General features: G+C 40.5%; 3 protein-coding genes across 10 annotated transcripts in view; all 3 read left to right on the forward strand.

Annotated features, from left to right (window-relative positions):
- LOC108029207 (hemicentin-1) overlaps positions 1 to 13,028 on the forward strand; it is a 104,754-nt gene extending 91,726 nt beyond the window's left edge. For both annotated transcript variants that reach the window (XM_017101387.3, XM_017101385.3), the window contains 2 exons: positions 3,613 to 3,960; positions 10,219 to 13,028. In XM_017101387.3, coding sequence (XP_016956876.1) covers positions 3,613 to 3,960; positions 10,219 to 10,247 — 377 coding nt within the window. In that variant the 3' untranslated portion in view covers positions 10,248 to 13,028. The remainder of the gene's footprint in view (positions 1 to 3,612; positions 3,961 to 10,218) is intronic.
- Positions 552 to 3,205, forward strand: LOC108029208 (folylpolyglutamate synthase, mitochondrial). The gene has a single exon (XM_017101388.3). It carries the CDS (start codon positions 750 to 752, stop codon positions 3,087 to 3,089), a length of 2,340 nt encoding a protein of 779 aa, XP_016956877.1. The 5' UTR covers positions 552 to 749; the 3' UTR covers positions 3,090 to 3,205.
- A 21-nt stretch (positions 13,029 to 13,049) lies between the features above and the next one.
- Positions 13,050 to 15,946, forward strand: part of LOC108029140 (protein cappuccino) — a 35,099-nt gene continuing 32,202 nt past the window's right edge. For 2 of the 7 annotated variants that reach the window (XM_017101263.3, XM_044093994.2), the window contains exon 1: positions 13,051 to 13,310. In XM_017101263.3, the coding sequence (XP_016956752.1) occupies positions 13,131 to 13,310 (180 nt within the window). In that variant the 5' untranslated portion in view covers positions 13,051 to 13,130. Of the gene's footprint in view, positions 13,311 to 15,946 lie in introns of all 7 variants that reach the window. The other 5 variants (XM_044093996.2, XM_050885191.1, XM_044093990.2 and 2 more) reach the window with 4 other exon arrangements.

Genomic DNA, 15,946 nt, shown 5'->3' on the forward strand with positions numbered 1-15,946 from the left:
GCTACGAGCGACATAAAGAAAAAACAGAAAAATCAAGGAGCAACTTCCACACCACAAGAACAAATAAGCAACAAACTAACCACCGTCCGCACCAAAGCACTCAAAAAAACTAATCACCATATGCAATTTTACTCTTGATGTTTCGTTAATAATTGTTGTTGCACTCACAAATTTATTCAGTGTTTGGGGGTTTTTGGTGAAACGAAAATTAAAAAAATATTTACCATTGCAATACCTTTGTTGTCACAGTTATACGCACTAATATTCTCTCTGCACTTTATGAAATTTCTCTTGGTGTATAAATATTACTGCACGTGCCCAAAAGTATGCAAAGAATTGGGGGAGTGGACATTGCTGGTGAATTTTGGTATCTGTGCTTTACTATTGCTGAAACATTATTTTATTCGAAAAATAAATGAACCCAACAAGATGATATATCTAAAAAGTTATCATATGTTGAGACTATCTAGATTTTATGTGTATTCAATTTACTTAAAATAGTCTTCAACAATGATAGATATCCAAACGCAATAAGAACCCCATACCTTTCCCTTATGTGTCCGGTCGATTGGCACTTGATTATTTTACCGCCTAACCAAATGATAAAAATTCTCACAAGTCAGATACAGAAAATTCGATCGACAAATTTCCATGATCAAAATTCATACATTTCGTTGGCATTTTATTCAACTTGAAACCTCAAAACACAAAAAGCACCGACAACGGATTTTTAGGAGTTGCTGGTTGGAATGCATTCGCTGATGCCGCTGATGTACCGAAGGCAGAGTTCCCGCCTAAGAGCCCTACAATGGTCTGCCCATTCGAGTCAGAGCTTCTTCAAGATGAGCTTCAAGGCGCCCTCGATGAAGGCCTGCAAGGCATCCACCATCAAGGAGCTGACCAAGAAGCAATCCCAATCGCAACCCCAGTCCCAGCCCTTGCAACCTCAGTCTCAAGTGCCACTCACGGCACCCCAGCAATCCCCACCAGCTCAGCCAGCAGAAATCCCAAAGAATTCCCTGCCTCTGGGCACCATAAACCCTGGACAACCAACTGCCATTAGTCCGAAACCCTCGGTTCAACCAAATATTCCAAATATTCCCAAAATTCCCGATCAGCGGGCCAAGTGGTTGGCCAAGGTTTCGCCGGAAATGCATAAGAAAGCCAAGTTGGCAGCTGAAAAGGGTGCTCCGCCGCCTAGTGGTCCTCCAAAAAATCAGTTTAATCAGGGCCACAATAATATTTCCAATTTTGGTATGGGTAATCAAACTTCTGCCTTTGGCGCTCCACCAGCTAGAAACCAGAACCCCTGGCAGCAAAAGGTGGAAAAACAAAAGGACGAAGATGAGTCCGATTCCGGCTCAGGATCTGGGGCTTTCAAGGGCGCCTCTTCTGAGTCGCAGCGAAAAAACTGGATGAATCGGATGCAAGGATCGCAGCAGAAGAAGCAGAACCAATGGCTGAAGGAGATGCAGGCAAAAATGCAGGCGGGCAAGGATTTGCAGGCTCAGAAGATGCAGAAATTGGGGTCACCAAAGGTGGCCTCACCATCTGCAGCAGGGGCGGCCCCTCAGGCCCAACCTGCGCCGCCACCACCCTCCGAAGAACCTGAAGAGAAGAGTCCAGAACGCTTGGCCTACTTAGATGCAGTTAAGCAGCTGAACAGCTATCAGGTTCTGGAACCCACCTCGGGAAGAGCCACGACCAAAAGTAGTAGGAAAGAGGCGGATCCGGTGATAGAGCAAACCATGGAGTGCCTGGAAAAGACGGGGCTTACCAAGAAGCAGTTGAAATCTATACCCGTGATACAGGTAGCTGGTTCCAAGGGTCGAGGCTCCACGTGTGGCATAGTGGAGAGTATTCTGCGATGCCACGGAGTGAAGACCGGCGTTCTCTGCTCCCCGCACCTCTTCCTGACCAGCGAAAGAATCCGCATAGATGGTGAGCCACTCAGCGATGTAAAGTTCACGGAGCTCTTTTGGAAGATCAACACGGAACTTACGAATACGAAACCCACACCTTCCTATAACAAACTCATGACCGTGATGGCTTTTCACGCCTTTCACGAGTCCGGCGTTGAGGTGGCGATTCTGGAGGTGGGCAATGGAGGAGCCAGCGATGCCACCAACATAGCCTCGCATGCCCAGACCATAGGGATCACGACCCTGGGTTGGGAGCAGAGCTCCAATCTGGGCAACTCCCTGAGGGACATAGCCTGGGCCAAGGCGGCCATCATGAAGCCGGAGGCCAATATCTATACGAACGTGAGCCAAACGGAGTGCTGCGAGGTGCTGGCCCAGAAGGCCAAACAAATTGGCGTACAACTCCATCGAGTGCCCACCTTCAACGACTACGTAGAGGGCAATATGAACAACAAGCTGCTGATGAACAAGGCCAACTACACGATGAGATTGAACGGATCCCTGGGCATTCAGCTGGCCTACGATTTCCTGAGGCGCCACAAGCCCGAGTATGTGGTGGGCTTGGATCACAACTCCACGTTGCTCACCCCTGGAGCGAGTCGCGGCATTGAGATATTCGAACAGCCGGGACAGTTTGACTTCATCCGCCACGACATGTTCAACGTCTATCTGGACAGTGCCGATACCTTCGAGTCCATGATGGCCTGCCGGGATTGGTTCTACGCCAGGACCCGCTCGAACCGGCAGCCCAAGATCCTGCTCTTCAACAAGGTGAACGAGTTCAATGCCAAGGATCTGCTGACCATCATCCGCAGTAATTTGCGCTTCGAAGAGGCCTGTTTCGTACCGAATCCCAACTTTTTCGAAGGCGAAATCCTGACCGAGGATGATGGAAAGGCCATGGTGTGGCACGGCATGGAGGAGCTTCAGAGGGCCAAGAGGAATGCCGGAAACTGGAGGGCTCTCTGCGAGGAGAACGGCAAGCGGGACAACTCGCAGCTTTCCATTTCGATAAGCTCCTTCTTCGAGTACCTGGTCAACAAGTACGGGAAGCAGAAGTACGGAATGAAGAACGAGCTGGATGTCTTGGTCACCGGCTCCCGGCAGTTGGTGGCCGCCACCATTTCGTGTCTCCGGAAAATGAAGTCGTCGAATCCCTGGCAGTGAAAGTAGATCGAATTTTCCAACTCGTTTTTTCACCTTAAATTTTGTCGTGCAAGTTTTTGTTTACTCGTTTTTTTATAAATACAATTCTCACATATGTAAAGTGGTTGGACAAATTATGCGAGGAGTATTTGCACTTAGAATGGAATGGAATCTTTCTATTTTATGACGGAACCCAACACTCTTAGAATTATTTAGTAGTACATGTGATTAGTGCTGGCTAAAAGTAATTAAACGAGCTCATGTCGTTACCCTTACACTCTGCTATTCAAACCGGTTCCAATAATCCTTTGGACAGCTGCCTGATGAGAATGACCAGGCATTACTGCCCTCTATATATAAATGTGTTTATGTAAGTGCGTGTTTTTCCAATTAGCCACTGTGACTCTCAAGTTTTCCCACTCACTGCAAAGCACCTGAAGCACCTGGCACCTTCTGTTTCGACATCTGCACTACTCTGTATTCTAACTTTAGCTCCGAGCCAATAATGACCCATAATAACCCCAGGAAATGTGGCAATTCGCAGGGTCAAGCAACAATTCGAACGAGAACAGCTACAGCAACGCCAGGGACTTGTCGCAGGAGGCCTTGTGGCGCCTCCAAATGGCCGCCGCCCAGTCGCAGCAGATTTATGTGGAGCGCCCGCCGTCGGCTTTCAGCGGCCTGGTCGACTACAGTAGCTACTCGCCGCATATCCCGACGGTCACCAGCTCGCTCAGCCAGCAGAGCTTCAGTCCCACGCAGCAGCTGGCGCCCCACGAAATGCTGCAGGCCGCCCAGCGGTACGGAACCCTGCGGAAGTCCGGAAAACAGCCGCCGCTTCCGCCCCAGAGGAAGGATCTGCCGCAGCAGGCGAAGCCGCAACAGCAAGTCGGTGAGTTCGGTGCCAAAATAAGTATTTTTAGATTGTCGAACGAACTTTCCTTTCGTAAAGACGTTCTTTAAGAAACTCTTTGACATGTTTTTAACTTTTCTTGACTTTAAAATATAATGTCAAAAAAAATGATTATAATTATTTGATATTTTAATTCATTAAATTATTTTCAGTAATAATTTACTCTTGTTTTAAACACCCTGTCTATTTCTTTAGATTCAGAACTAAAATCTTTTAATATATTAGGTTTTAAATTTTTTCGAAAATGATGCATTAAACTCTGTTAATTTTAAATAAAATATTGTGGTTCAAGGCATCAATCAAAAATGCCAAAATATCAACAAGAAGCTCACTATTCTCGACCAAAACCGAGCTAATTGCAAGGCTATTAATAGTAAAGGGAATGCATATCACATCCATTTGTGGACTGTTTCCTAATACCTCGTTCCCCAAATGTGATTATCGCAGCACAAACGGTTCGACCAACAGCAGGAAAATCTCATTGGGAAAATAATCCATACACAAATCCAATCCGGACACAAATCCGTAGCCCGAAAATCCGAAATCGGTTGAGGCGACTAAGAAATCAGTTTGATTGATTATGCACTTAAGTGTTGGGAAATGTTTGGCCAAGAGTTTTGCGGATGCTTCGAGCTGAAGCTGTTCGGATAAATAAAATAGAGTTTCCACAATGGAAGGCAGGGCCAGCACACACACTCCCAGTCACCCCACAGCCACCCCACAGTCACCCCTCTTTGAGCACACACTGCACCATCCTTTCACCGAATCCCCATTCCCATCTAAATTTCCGTATAGAATTTGCATCTGTATATCCTTTTATGCAGCAGCAGCAACAGAAGCAGGATGCAGCAACATACACAGATAAATGCACATAAAATAGTCGGTCTCCCCCCGAAAATAACCTCCCTCTATGAGGAAAAACAACAAATCGCTTGCAGCGACAAGTATCACCGCCCCTCCTAAAAAAAAGGCAGTAAAAATACTGGAAAATACTAAAACAACCTACGCCGAAAACGAAAGAGAAGGATACACTAGGGAGAAAGAGAGAGCGCTATTAAAAATGTAAAATGCTGAAGCAGAAAATATTTTACAAAACCAAAATCAAACAACGTAAGTGAATCGGTGAAGGAAAAATGCCTTGCAGAAATAAATAAAAATACAAACAGGCATACACAGGGAGAAAAAAGGGAGGAATAAAGGTAGTGGAGGCAGGGAAAAAAATACACAAAAATAAGCACAAAATATAGTGATGCTACGTTAATATTTTATTAAAAATTTCACTTTCAAACATTAAAGATTTTAAGCACTAACCTAACCAACCTAATACGAACTGAGCATTTCCTACAGATATATTTTAAACACAGTTATAGAAAAAGTATTTATAATTTTCAATATGTAGCCAATAAATGTATAAAATATATGTGACTTTCTTAAAACACTTTTCGCTTTGAATTTATTGACATCCTGATCTTCGCACCGACCTATGAAGGTTTACTTTACCGCACGACCCCAACGAGACAGAAACTGATTGATTTTCCCCTTTGTCGGCCGCAATGCCACATGGAATGCATAAAAAGGATTGCGATTGCGAGTGCTTCGGATGCTCCATGCGTTTACTTTCAGCAATGGCTGCGGTTCATTCGAATGCTCTCCCAGACCCACACAGTCGCACACGGCGTATGCGTGATTTTTGTGTTGTTATGCATAAGATATCCGTTCCGCATATGCCCCGTACGCCATGGCATATTCCGCATACGCCGTGGTATCTGCTAAATGCTGCTTCAATTAGACAGACGGACAAAGAGACTGCGGAGATTGCGGTCCACTCCACAGGGTGGACCAAAACAATTGTTTTCCAACCTCCGAGGGCGGAGCAAAACGTGGGGGAAAACTTCCTGTGCAGCTTTCATATTTAGCCGTACACATTATGAACTGCTTCTAATCGGCTTAGAAAAGAGAAGCAGCTGCAGTGTGCTGCAGTAGCAGCAGCAACACTGCCAGCACTGGCAGCAGCCAGCGGAGGAGCAAAAACATTTCAATTAAAACAAAAGCCATGGCCAAAGACTCGACTTTCCCCCATTTTTGCCGCATTTTTGGCCACAAAGCAACAAAAGCAGAACCGAAAAAACGAAAATATGCCAACTCAAGATGGGCGAAAAGAAAAAGTGGCAGGGATGAACAGCTGCGGTCCCAACGAAGCCACAAATACCCTTAATGATCATTGATAAAGAAACTTTTGAGCCTTTATTCTTCAGTCAAGCCATGTATATAGTCACAACATTTTGGTTGGTTATTGTAAGGACTGGAGTACGCAGTCTCAAAATGATTGTTGGTTAATTTAGGAAGGTATTTGGTATTTTTAAGGTGGTTAAAAAGAGGATATATACGTAGAAAACATAGATCAAACCCTCAACCGATATTTTTGCTAGAATTTGACATATTAACTTTCCTCTTGAACGTATAAATAAGCTAAAATGCAAGACTTACTTATAATGCCAACCTATTAGTACAATTTTTGCCTCCGTTCGGCAAATGTGAAGGCAAATGTAAATACCCTTTGCCTCAAGGGGCAGAAAAAACGCAACCAAAGTCGGTAAGGCTGGGGTAAAAGGGTTGTCGTAGTGTCAGCTGAGGATTTCGGATGAAGACGAGCCCGGAATCCTGGCATTTGCTTCACTTTTCTTTTGAGCCACCACCTCTTTTCTTTTTTTCGCCCAGGACTCAAGTTGAATTGCAAGTGGAGCTCGAGTGCCAGTTTAAAGCAATAAAAGCTCCGGCTCCTGCCGCCTTTTGTTAACCCGCTGTAGGTCCTTCAAGACCCGACCACTCTATATTGCCCTCCCGTTCTTGACTTTGATGGCCGTGCAGCTGAAAACTACAAAAGAATCAAACAAAACAGCGAAAAGCCAAGTATTTCGCTGTTGTTTCAATGCCCGAAATTGCGTTGCCAAGTATGCAATGCTTTCGAGCTGGCGAGTTTTCTCGATTTGTACAATCCAATTGCCGATTTGCGGGATCTCCTAGTACTCCCGATGCAGATAGGAAAAAACAGCTCAATAACGATTGCAAAAAAAGAAGAGGGATTTCAAAAACATTTATATGAGTGCCTAAAAGCAGGCCACAATTTATTCGAGTTCGTGAGTGTTCTTTTTCACAGCATACTTTCAGACACTTTTTTAAAGTAAAAAACAACTCCATGGTTGCATTGTTTATATACTTTTCTAATTTCTTTCATATTTTATACTTTTCGTCATTATACTCATCTACTTTTTATATACTTTTCTAATTTCTTTCATATTTCTTAAATCATATTTATTTCGCTTTCAGCATCATTAGGAATTTTTTCGGTGCACCCCAACGTCCAGAAACCGGAAGAGCCCATTCCGAACAATACAAATCACGCAGCGCGTTACGCAGTGCCGAACATTTTTATTTCAAGCGCTCGCTCTATGCGCCATATTGAATTGCAGCGCATTGCGTTTGATTCAATTCAGGTTGTTTTCGGTGTTGGCTTTTAACGTGGATTTCAATTAGTGCTCTCCTGATATCATTTTCTCCTAGTTAGGGTGTCGATGTCCGGTGAAAATTCCAGGAATTTCCGTTGGCACCGTTTGAGTGATTAAATTTCTATGGAGCTGAAGTTGATTTGATTGGGTTGTGAAAAGGAACCGAAGTGCATTTAGCCTCAAATGCACTGACATCAATTAGACGAATTGGTAACTTAAGTTCAAAGATCACAAGGAACATGTTATGGGGCCTAGTATTAAAAATAAGTTTCGGTTTCAACTTAAATTTTGCAATCATTTAGACACTCTTCCCTTTCGAAGTCAATCCAATACAAATTATGTTCGGGCATATTGAAAAACTCGGTTAGCCAAATCCCAGGGGTAAACATAAATTTTTGGTTATCCATTAAATTTGCTGGTTGCTCGCTCGGTTGGTTTGTTATTCCTGTTGATTAGATTTAGCTTTTGTTTTCGGTTTCTATTTGCAATCCCTGTGCGTATTTTATTTCATTTCTTTTTATTTGTTTCGCATGATTTTGTGGCTTTTGCAAATACACAAAACGAAATGCAGAAATTAACAATTGGAAGCATATTAACCGCATCAATTTCCGCACAGCAACGGTGGCAAAAACAAAGAGTACACAGATCATTAAACATACATTCACACAGATACTCCCGCACACACTGGCACACACCTTCCACATTATTTATTGCGCCATGGGGCCAGGCCACAACTTTCGACAAATTTTTTGGCAAAACATTTTACGTAATAAATTTATTTTAATTACAACGCCAAAAGTGTGGCGTCGCATGGGCGGCGGCGGTGGGCGGTGGTAGGATCTGAAAGGGGGCTGTTTGGCTGGTTGCTGTTTGCTGTGTGTGGTTGGTAATGAATGCGCTTCAATTAAATGAAATATTCATAGGCATAAATACAAGAGCAGGCGAAAATAAGGAGGGCTGGGCGGTGGGCGGTGGGCACGGGAAGCTCCAGGTAGCTACCGACTACAGACTCCAGCTTCCTGCCAGCGAAACGCATCTTCTTTGGCCGGGAAACATGTTTTATGGGCCAACAAAAGCCATTGGACTATCATCACGATGGTTTGGCCGGCGGGGAAGAGCAGGAAAACTGGGTTTCGGGGTTGCCAGGGGGTCAACATGAACTGCGATTACAGTGGGTGGACTTGCAATTAAATCACAGCGATCTCGGCATACTCTAAACCCAACTTATTGTTTGTTATTTTAAAGAACTAGAAGAAAACAGATAATTGATTATTGAAAAATAAAAGAAATGAAAGAAATACAATGAGAGCTCTTACTTTTGTCTCCTTTAAAGGTATCTACACTTTAAGTAAAATAAACAAATGCATGAAAAAACAATACGAGTGCGAGCATTTAAACTCAATAAAATCTATATGATCCTTTTTCTTCTACGAAGTTTGTAAAGAAACCTATGTTAAATTCAAAAAACATAAATTATAATTTATTTTTGTATTTCCAGGTTTTATTTTCAATTTTTTTTATTATTTTTCTTATTTATGTCAAAACCTGTTTATAATTTGTGCCTGCAAAACCCCCTCTAAAAGTATCTGCCAAAGCTTAAGCCTCAACAAAAAACGGAGAATAAAAAGTGAAGTCGGGAAACTCATTGCCAGGCCATTGGAGCCGTTTTGCAGCTTGTTAATTACGGCCTGGCCAAAATGGTTTGCTGAAAGGCGGCGGACAAATGGCGAAAAGTGGGTGGAAGACTGCGGCTGAAGAGGAAAATGGGCAGGGACTCCGCGAGTAATGCATCTTTTCAAACAATTTACCAATTTGGCCCGCCCGCCTGTCTTTCTGTGCGACCAACTGGCCCGGCTCATAAAATGTTTATTAGGTAATGAAACATAACAACAAGCGGTCGGACATAAGGCTCAAACGACCGTGTCGCATTCTGCGAAAGGGAGGCGAAAAGCGTTAATTGAGTTTCGTGGGGTGGCGGCAGAGCGGCAGGGGGAAATCTGAAAGCCAGCAAAAGCTGTGCGAAAATGCATTGCGGCTTTCGGGAGCAGATACATTCTCGCGCCACGCCACACGCATTCAGAATGCATCAGAAACGCATCGGAAAGTATTTTATTGTGTGCCAGACGAGCGAGCGAGGATTTCCACAACCACTTGACTCGGAAAATGCTGAAAATGTATTTATGCAAAAGTCGCAATTGTCAGAGGCAAGTCAAAGTGCATGGAGTGTCGCCTCAAATCAGCGAAAGGGGGGAATATTTTGCGAAAAGTCTCGCACCTCGTCGCTTGTGAAGTGTTTTGGCTTTCGAGATGGCAGCGTTCAACACGCTTCGGGTCACACACAATATCGATGGATGGGATAGAAATGCATGGGATATAATGCGGATGAAATATGGCTGAGGATACATAGAAATAGGAATAAAATAAATACGAATGAAAACGGCCCATTCAGCAGCGCATTATGCTGATTGAATGCAAATGTATTTGGAGCGAATTTCTATAAATATAAAAATATAATGCAAACATTCGTCTGACCCCAATCTAAAAATCCAAATGAAAGTGGGGCTTAAGAGAAGCAACGCCCCCCCCCTTATTTTTCCTGCAAATTAATAGCTTAGTGGAACATCCCCGCTCACACACGCATTAATTAATTTAAATTGCATATTTCGCCATTATTTATTAATGAGCTTAAATCGCACTAAACGCAAATCGATTTTTGTCTCTCTCGTTGCAGCGGATATAATACAGGATTTGGCAAATTAAACTAATTGCCAGTTAAGAGCAGCAACCCGCAACAAAACGGCAACAAAACACATTTTGACATAAGCATTTCAGTAAGTAAACAGCAAAAAAGAAATACATACATAAAAAATTAAAACTTTTAGCTGTTTAAGTGGCGTAAAAATTGCTGGCGATGCAAGCATAAAAAGCAAATTAAGAGAAAACTTGCCTATTTCGACCAAAATCCAAAAAATGCTGTACATGTGAAAAATCTACAGAACTACCAAAAATGAGAGTAAGTTAAAATACGTATGTTAGAAAATACCCAAAGATATACAAAATTAAATTAATATGCTTAGGGGTTTATGTTTATAAAATAGATAATTAAATATTTTTTTAGTCCTGGGCATTGATGAATTTTCCTGTTTTCACATGAAAAAAATAGTAAAAAATTATATAACGCGTTAGATTACCAGCTCTATGTTTTTCCTGCGAATTTCGATTTCTTGACAAAGCGTTAAAATTAATATTTATAATAGTTCAACTCAAAAGTAGTACAGCAAATTCGTAAAAATCCAAATATGATTCTCAAAGCCACCACCCTTTATTATGCCCACCGCATATTTTATTTATATTCAAATAATATTTAAATTTTCGATTCTGTGGCCAAAATATTGAGGTCCATGGTGACAAACTGCAAAAATACCGCCATGTTATTCTGGTCAAATCATTGTTAAACCGACGGCCAAACACAAAAGCCACCTTTTGAGGTTTCTATTGCCTTTTTTAGAGCCGTTCTGCAGAATATGGAAATTGTGTTCGTTTAAATCAAATAAAGAGACAAAATGTTCATTTAATTGCTTTCCACCCGGCCGGGCCAAAATAAACCAATGGCCAATAAAAATCAAACTTCGACACAATGCGAAAAAAGGGGAAAGGTTGGCAAAGTTTTCGACTCCTCATTAGCTTTTGTCTCCATTGGGGCATTAAATTGGAACGAATATATGTTTGCTCAACTCGACTAATTGCGCTGCTAATTTCAATTGTTCGCATTGTCGGCGGGCAATAATAATGCAAAAATTGTAATTACAAATTAACAATTGGTCGTCTGGGTCCCTCGGTGACCTGAAATTAGATTGTGTAAATTTGCAAATTAATTTGCCATTGCACAAAGCCCTCGGTGCAACTCAGTTCGGCGAAATCAGAGCACAAAATATCAATTTATTTACTGTTCCATCTGTAAATAGTAGACACGACACGGAGTCATTTAATTGCAGCTGCAACGGCAACCAATTTTTAAACTCTACGCTGCCAGTCAACAGTCCAAGTGAGTTGCATTTACATTTAAACTAGATACAAAATATTTACACAGCGACATACAAAACCGCAAAATATGGAAATTAAAATAGGAAAACTATCTTTTAGCATAAAGAGAGCAAATCTTCGAAATAAAATCATAATAGCCGGAACAGAGAATAATCAACAGACAGCAAAACGAATTCAATTTAAATGTTAAGCTGCGGGGAGTTTCAGAATGCTTTTGTTTTGCGAGCCAAAATTGAGTGAAAAGTTCATTACAGATACTTTTTCGGTTGTTATTTACTTTTCGCCTTCATTCGTGAAAAGTGATTACCGAAAAATCATCAGCCCAACTTTCACAAAACTTTCACCCGACTTGAGGGTGGAGTGAGGCGTTTATAAATATTTATTCGCTTGCCCTCTTTTTTGCACTCCGACAGTAATAAAATTTATTAAATTTGTAGCCATCAAAACGGGTTGTAAACCATTTAGATGTACAGATTTTTCGCTTGTTTCCCAATTCAAAATCCAACCCCTTAGCACTTACTGATATAGTGAAAAAAACCAAGCGAAACACAGAATATTTAATTGCACATAGAAGGGAATCTTTAATCCAATACCTGTTCAGCTCCGTTATGAAATATGCAAGTAATAAATCCACATAATTGAAGCATTTATTTTGGTGTTAGGCAAACAAAAAAAGGTAATGTTAAAGAGAAAAGCATCAGTATTTTTTGGGAATGTTTGCGCAACAAATTATGTATGGAAATCAAGTTAAATAAACCAATCGAAATTTTTCAATGAAAGTTGCGCGTGCATAAACCTCTTCTAGCAATGGAAATTAAATGTATGATTAAATTTTAGGGATATTGTATATACATAAACAGAGGAAACCAAAGAGTATAGAAACACTAAGAAAAAAGTTAAATTCGAAACAAATATGTTAAAATATGATCAATATTATAACAAAGAAATAGTGTTAAGAAAAGGATTTTTCCAAGTGTTCATGTAACACTGAGTAAACAAATTTAAATTTGAAATTAAATTATAAAAGACATAATTTTTAGTTCTACTCAAAAGTATGTATTATATAAATTAACTTTAGAATTTAGGTTTTTAATTTAATCCGCAAACTAAGTCAGACCACAAACGCATTTCCATTATCCACCTAGATATAAACCAAAATGTACTTGTAATCCAAAACCAAATGAGATCAAAATAGTCGATAATCCTTAGTCTAAGTCTGCAACTATGTTAAACTGTCCATTTTGTCAATGTGCGTCTTATAATTTGAACTCAAACTAAATGTAAACTATTGAAAACTGTTCTCCAAATGAAAACTGAGACAACTGAAATGTTCGCGCCAGGCGTTTGTAACATTTTACTGTCCTTTTTATTGCAAAACCAAACAACAATTAAACTAATTTTAATTGTAAACCTAGACCGTAACGATATACGATATTATACAATGTAAAACAGAATATACGATAATTATAAAGTAAATAAAATGAAAATTAAACCAAACAGTTCGTCATCAGCGTTCGATTGGGTTAGGCCTGCCAAATTCTGTCAAAATTTGAGATTTCTTCTCGTTTTTTGTTTTTTGTCCCACATTTTTTGGTCAAAATGATAAGACACAAAGTCGAGGAGTTCGTTCCAATTCTTCTGGTCCTAGCCATCACATTGTTGGCCCTTCTGCGATGGGGCATTCGTGTTACAATTAAGCCCACAATATCAAGCCCCCCGAAAAATACAATAAAAAGCGGTGTAAACAACAGGAGCAGGAAAGGCGTGTCCGCCGTGCAGGTAAATTGAAAAATGTTTGCCATTGTTTTTACCATATATCCTTTTTTTGGGGTTCACAATTAAGGTGAAAAACACTTGGGCTCGAAAGGGGGATTCTCTTATTTGTTTTGAAGGAAATGGGACAGCAAAAATGTAGAACTTTCATTTGAAAAATATTTATAAAATATATATTTTGCAAAATTTATAAGATTATATTCGCATTAAAAAATATTGACCTTAAAAAAAGTATTAGTAATACAAATTTGGTTAAAATATACAATACTGTTAATCCCATTTTAAGTAAAATAATATGCGTAAATAAGCTTGTTTTTACGATTTAATCAAAAAACCGAATCTGTGTTTTATTAAATCTGTATTATTTTTCGCCAGCTTGGCAACCCTGGCCACCAGTGTGCGCCTGTGTGCCTGTTTTCGCGTGTCAGTCTGCGTGTGTGTGAGTTTGCGCTGCTGGCAAACCGCAAAATGGTGACATTGTGCAAATAAAAAACAATTTACGATAAACATCAAATTTCCACAAATTACCTTATATTTTACGTGAGTTGCGAAACAGATTGTAAAACACAAAAGCACACACAAACCGGGGGAAAGTGAAAAAGAAAACCGCGATTCGCAGATTTTACACTGCGCTGAACACTTTTTGTTTTTGCCATTGTTTGAAGAGTGGGGAAAATTGGCGGTGTAGATTTGGGGGCGAGGTTACGGGAGCCGAGGCGCCACTTTAAACGCGCCACACGCCTCCACTTAAATTTCGAAATTTGCAATTATTTTTATTGCTTGCCATTTTGCTCGTCTGATGCTTTTTCCAGTTTTTTCACCCCCAAGGTGCAAAGGGGGGCTAAGCGAGGGCAGGGAGGGGTCGTAGGCCATTTGTGGAGGACCCTTCATAAATTTCCTCAACGCAGAAGAAGAAAAAATTGTTCTTTATTCAGGGAAAATAAATATAAATGCTTGTTGAGCATGTGGCGCTGTGTGTTTGCGCATGAAATGCACGATATGATTTTCTAGAACTGTAAGTGATTAACGGAAGGACATCCAAATCAAAAGTACTCTCGCAATTTCAAAGCTGAACAGAATTTAAGCTTGGGAGGAGTTGGAAATTAATTTGAATTTAATACTACACAATTATATATTTATTATTGTTTGTAGACCAACATTTCGTAATGCATAGTTTTTAAAAATCGTGTTATTTTATTAACAATTTAGGGGAAAATATGAAAAAAGTAATTTTGAAATTTGTCGTATTAACTATTTTTTTAGATTGAAACGTCGTTTATTGCAATTTTCAATTCTTTGAAATTGTACATTTACATAAAGGATAAATTATTGACAAGAAACCCCTCATGAAAAGAGTTACAAAAACACCTCAGCCACTAAATAAAGTGGGGGCACTTCCATAATGATTTCCAAAACAGTAGGAAAATGCACCCGGACAGAAGGAGAGGCTTCATATCCCCTTTTCGCGTTCCGGAAAATCTCCCCCGGAAATCCCTGTTTGCCCCCTTATTGATGTCGCCAGGTGTCGTCGCACCCTCATAAACACGGCTCAATGGCAAAAACAGAAGAAATCCCGGAGAGCCAGTTCAATGGCCGAATTCTCGGCCAGGGGGCCAATAATTAGGAGTGTTATTAAGCCAGGGCTAAAAAATGATAAGCGGCCTGCAAAGTAGACAGCGGACATGGCCAACTCAAATAGGCAGAGGGAAAACGTGGCCTTGACTGTGTTGACTTTCTGGCCAATGTAATTAGAGAGCATTAGGATTAGGCAGACTGTTCACAAGAAGCGGATAACGAAGTGCTGCACAGAGAGAAAAAAGTTAATCGAAGTGGACCTTGGCTTAAGAAAATAGTTGCTTTGTCTTAAATATAGAAATTGTATTAATTTTATTGGTTTTTGTGAACCATTTTCAAAAAGCTAGGCTTAGTGTTTAATTATATTACACAGATGTTATATAGTTATGTATTCAAATATTCTTTGCTGTGCAAAAGAAACACTGGAATAAGCCAACTGAAACTTGGCCAAAAGCAAAGTGGGGGGAGTACCACAAAATGTGGTAAACTTTTTGCTTTCTCGGCGTAAACAAAAATAAATCAATTTCTCGGTGCGTGCAATTGTTGAGATAGTAGATAGGACTGCGTCCATAACGACAGGACAGGAGACCAGAGAGTCCTGTCAATGGCCCGCGGCCCCAAGGAATGGAAATTTCGGTAGACAGCCCGCATTTTGCCTGGGTTCTTTTATTCAAATATTCAAAATACAACGAGAGTGGGATAACATTTACACGGTGTGTGTGTATGAAGAGCTACTTATCCCTGGGACCTTGTTGATTGCATTGAGAACTCTGTTTTTTTTTTATTCTTGGTCAACCGGGGGCTATCCTTAATGTTTGAGCTAGGTTTGGAAAAAATACACAAGATTTGTTGAAAAAATAGTAGGTTGTAGTAAGTAAGGGAAACCAAAGAATTACAATAAATACAATGCTCTTGATAATTCGATGAACTTACATTTTGTAAAGTTTGCAGAGGATTTCAATTCAATTATAACCATGCCCAAAAGTATGCCAAGAATTATAGTCCCGGACTAAAAATATACTAATTTCTAAACCAAAAAGTCACCAATCCATTCAAAATATTTTAGT

The sequence above is a fragment of the Drosophila biarmipes genome, chromosome 2L (genome assembly GCF_025231255.1).
Source record: "Drosophila biarmipes strain raj3 chromosome 2L, RU_DBia_V1.1, whole genome shotgun sequence".
Classification (NCBI taxonomy): domain Eukaryota; kingdom Metazoa; phylum Arthropoda; class Insecta; order Diptera; family Drosophilidae; genus Drosophila; species Drosophila biarmipes.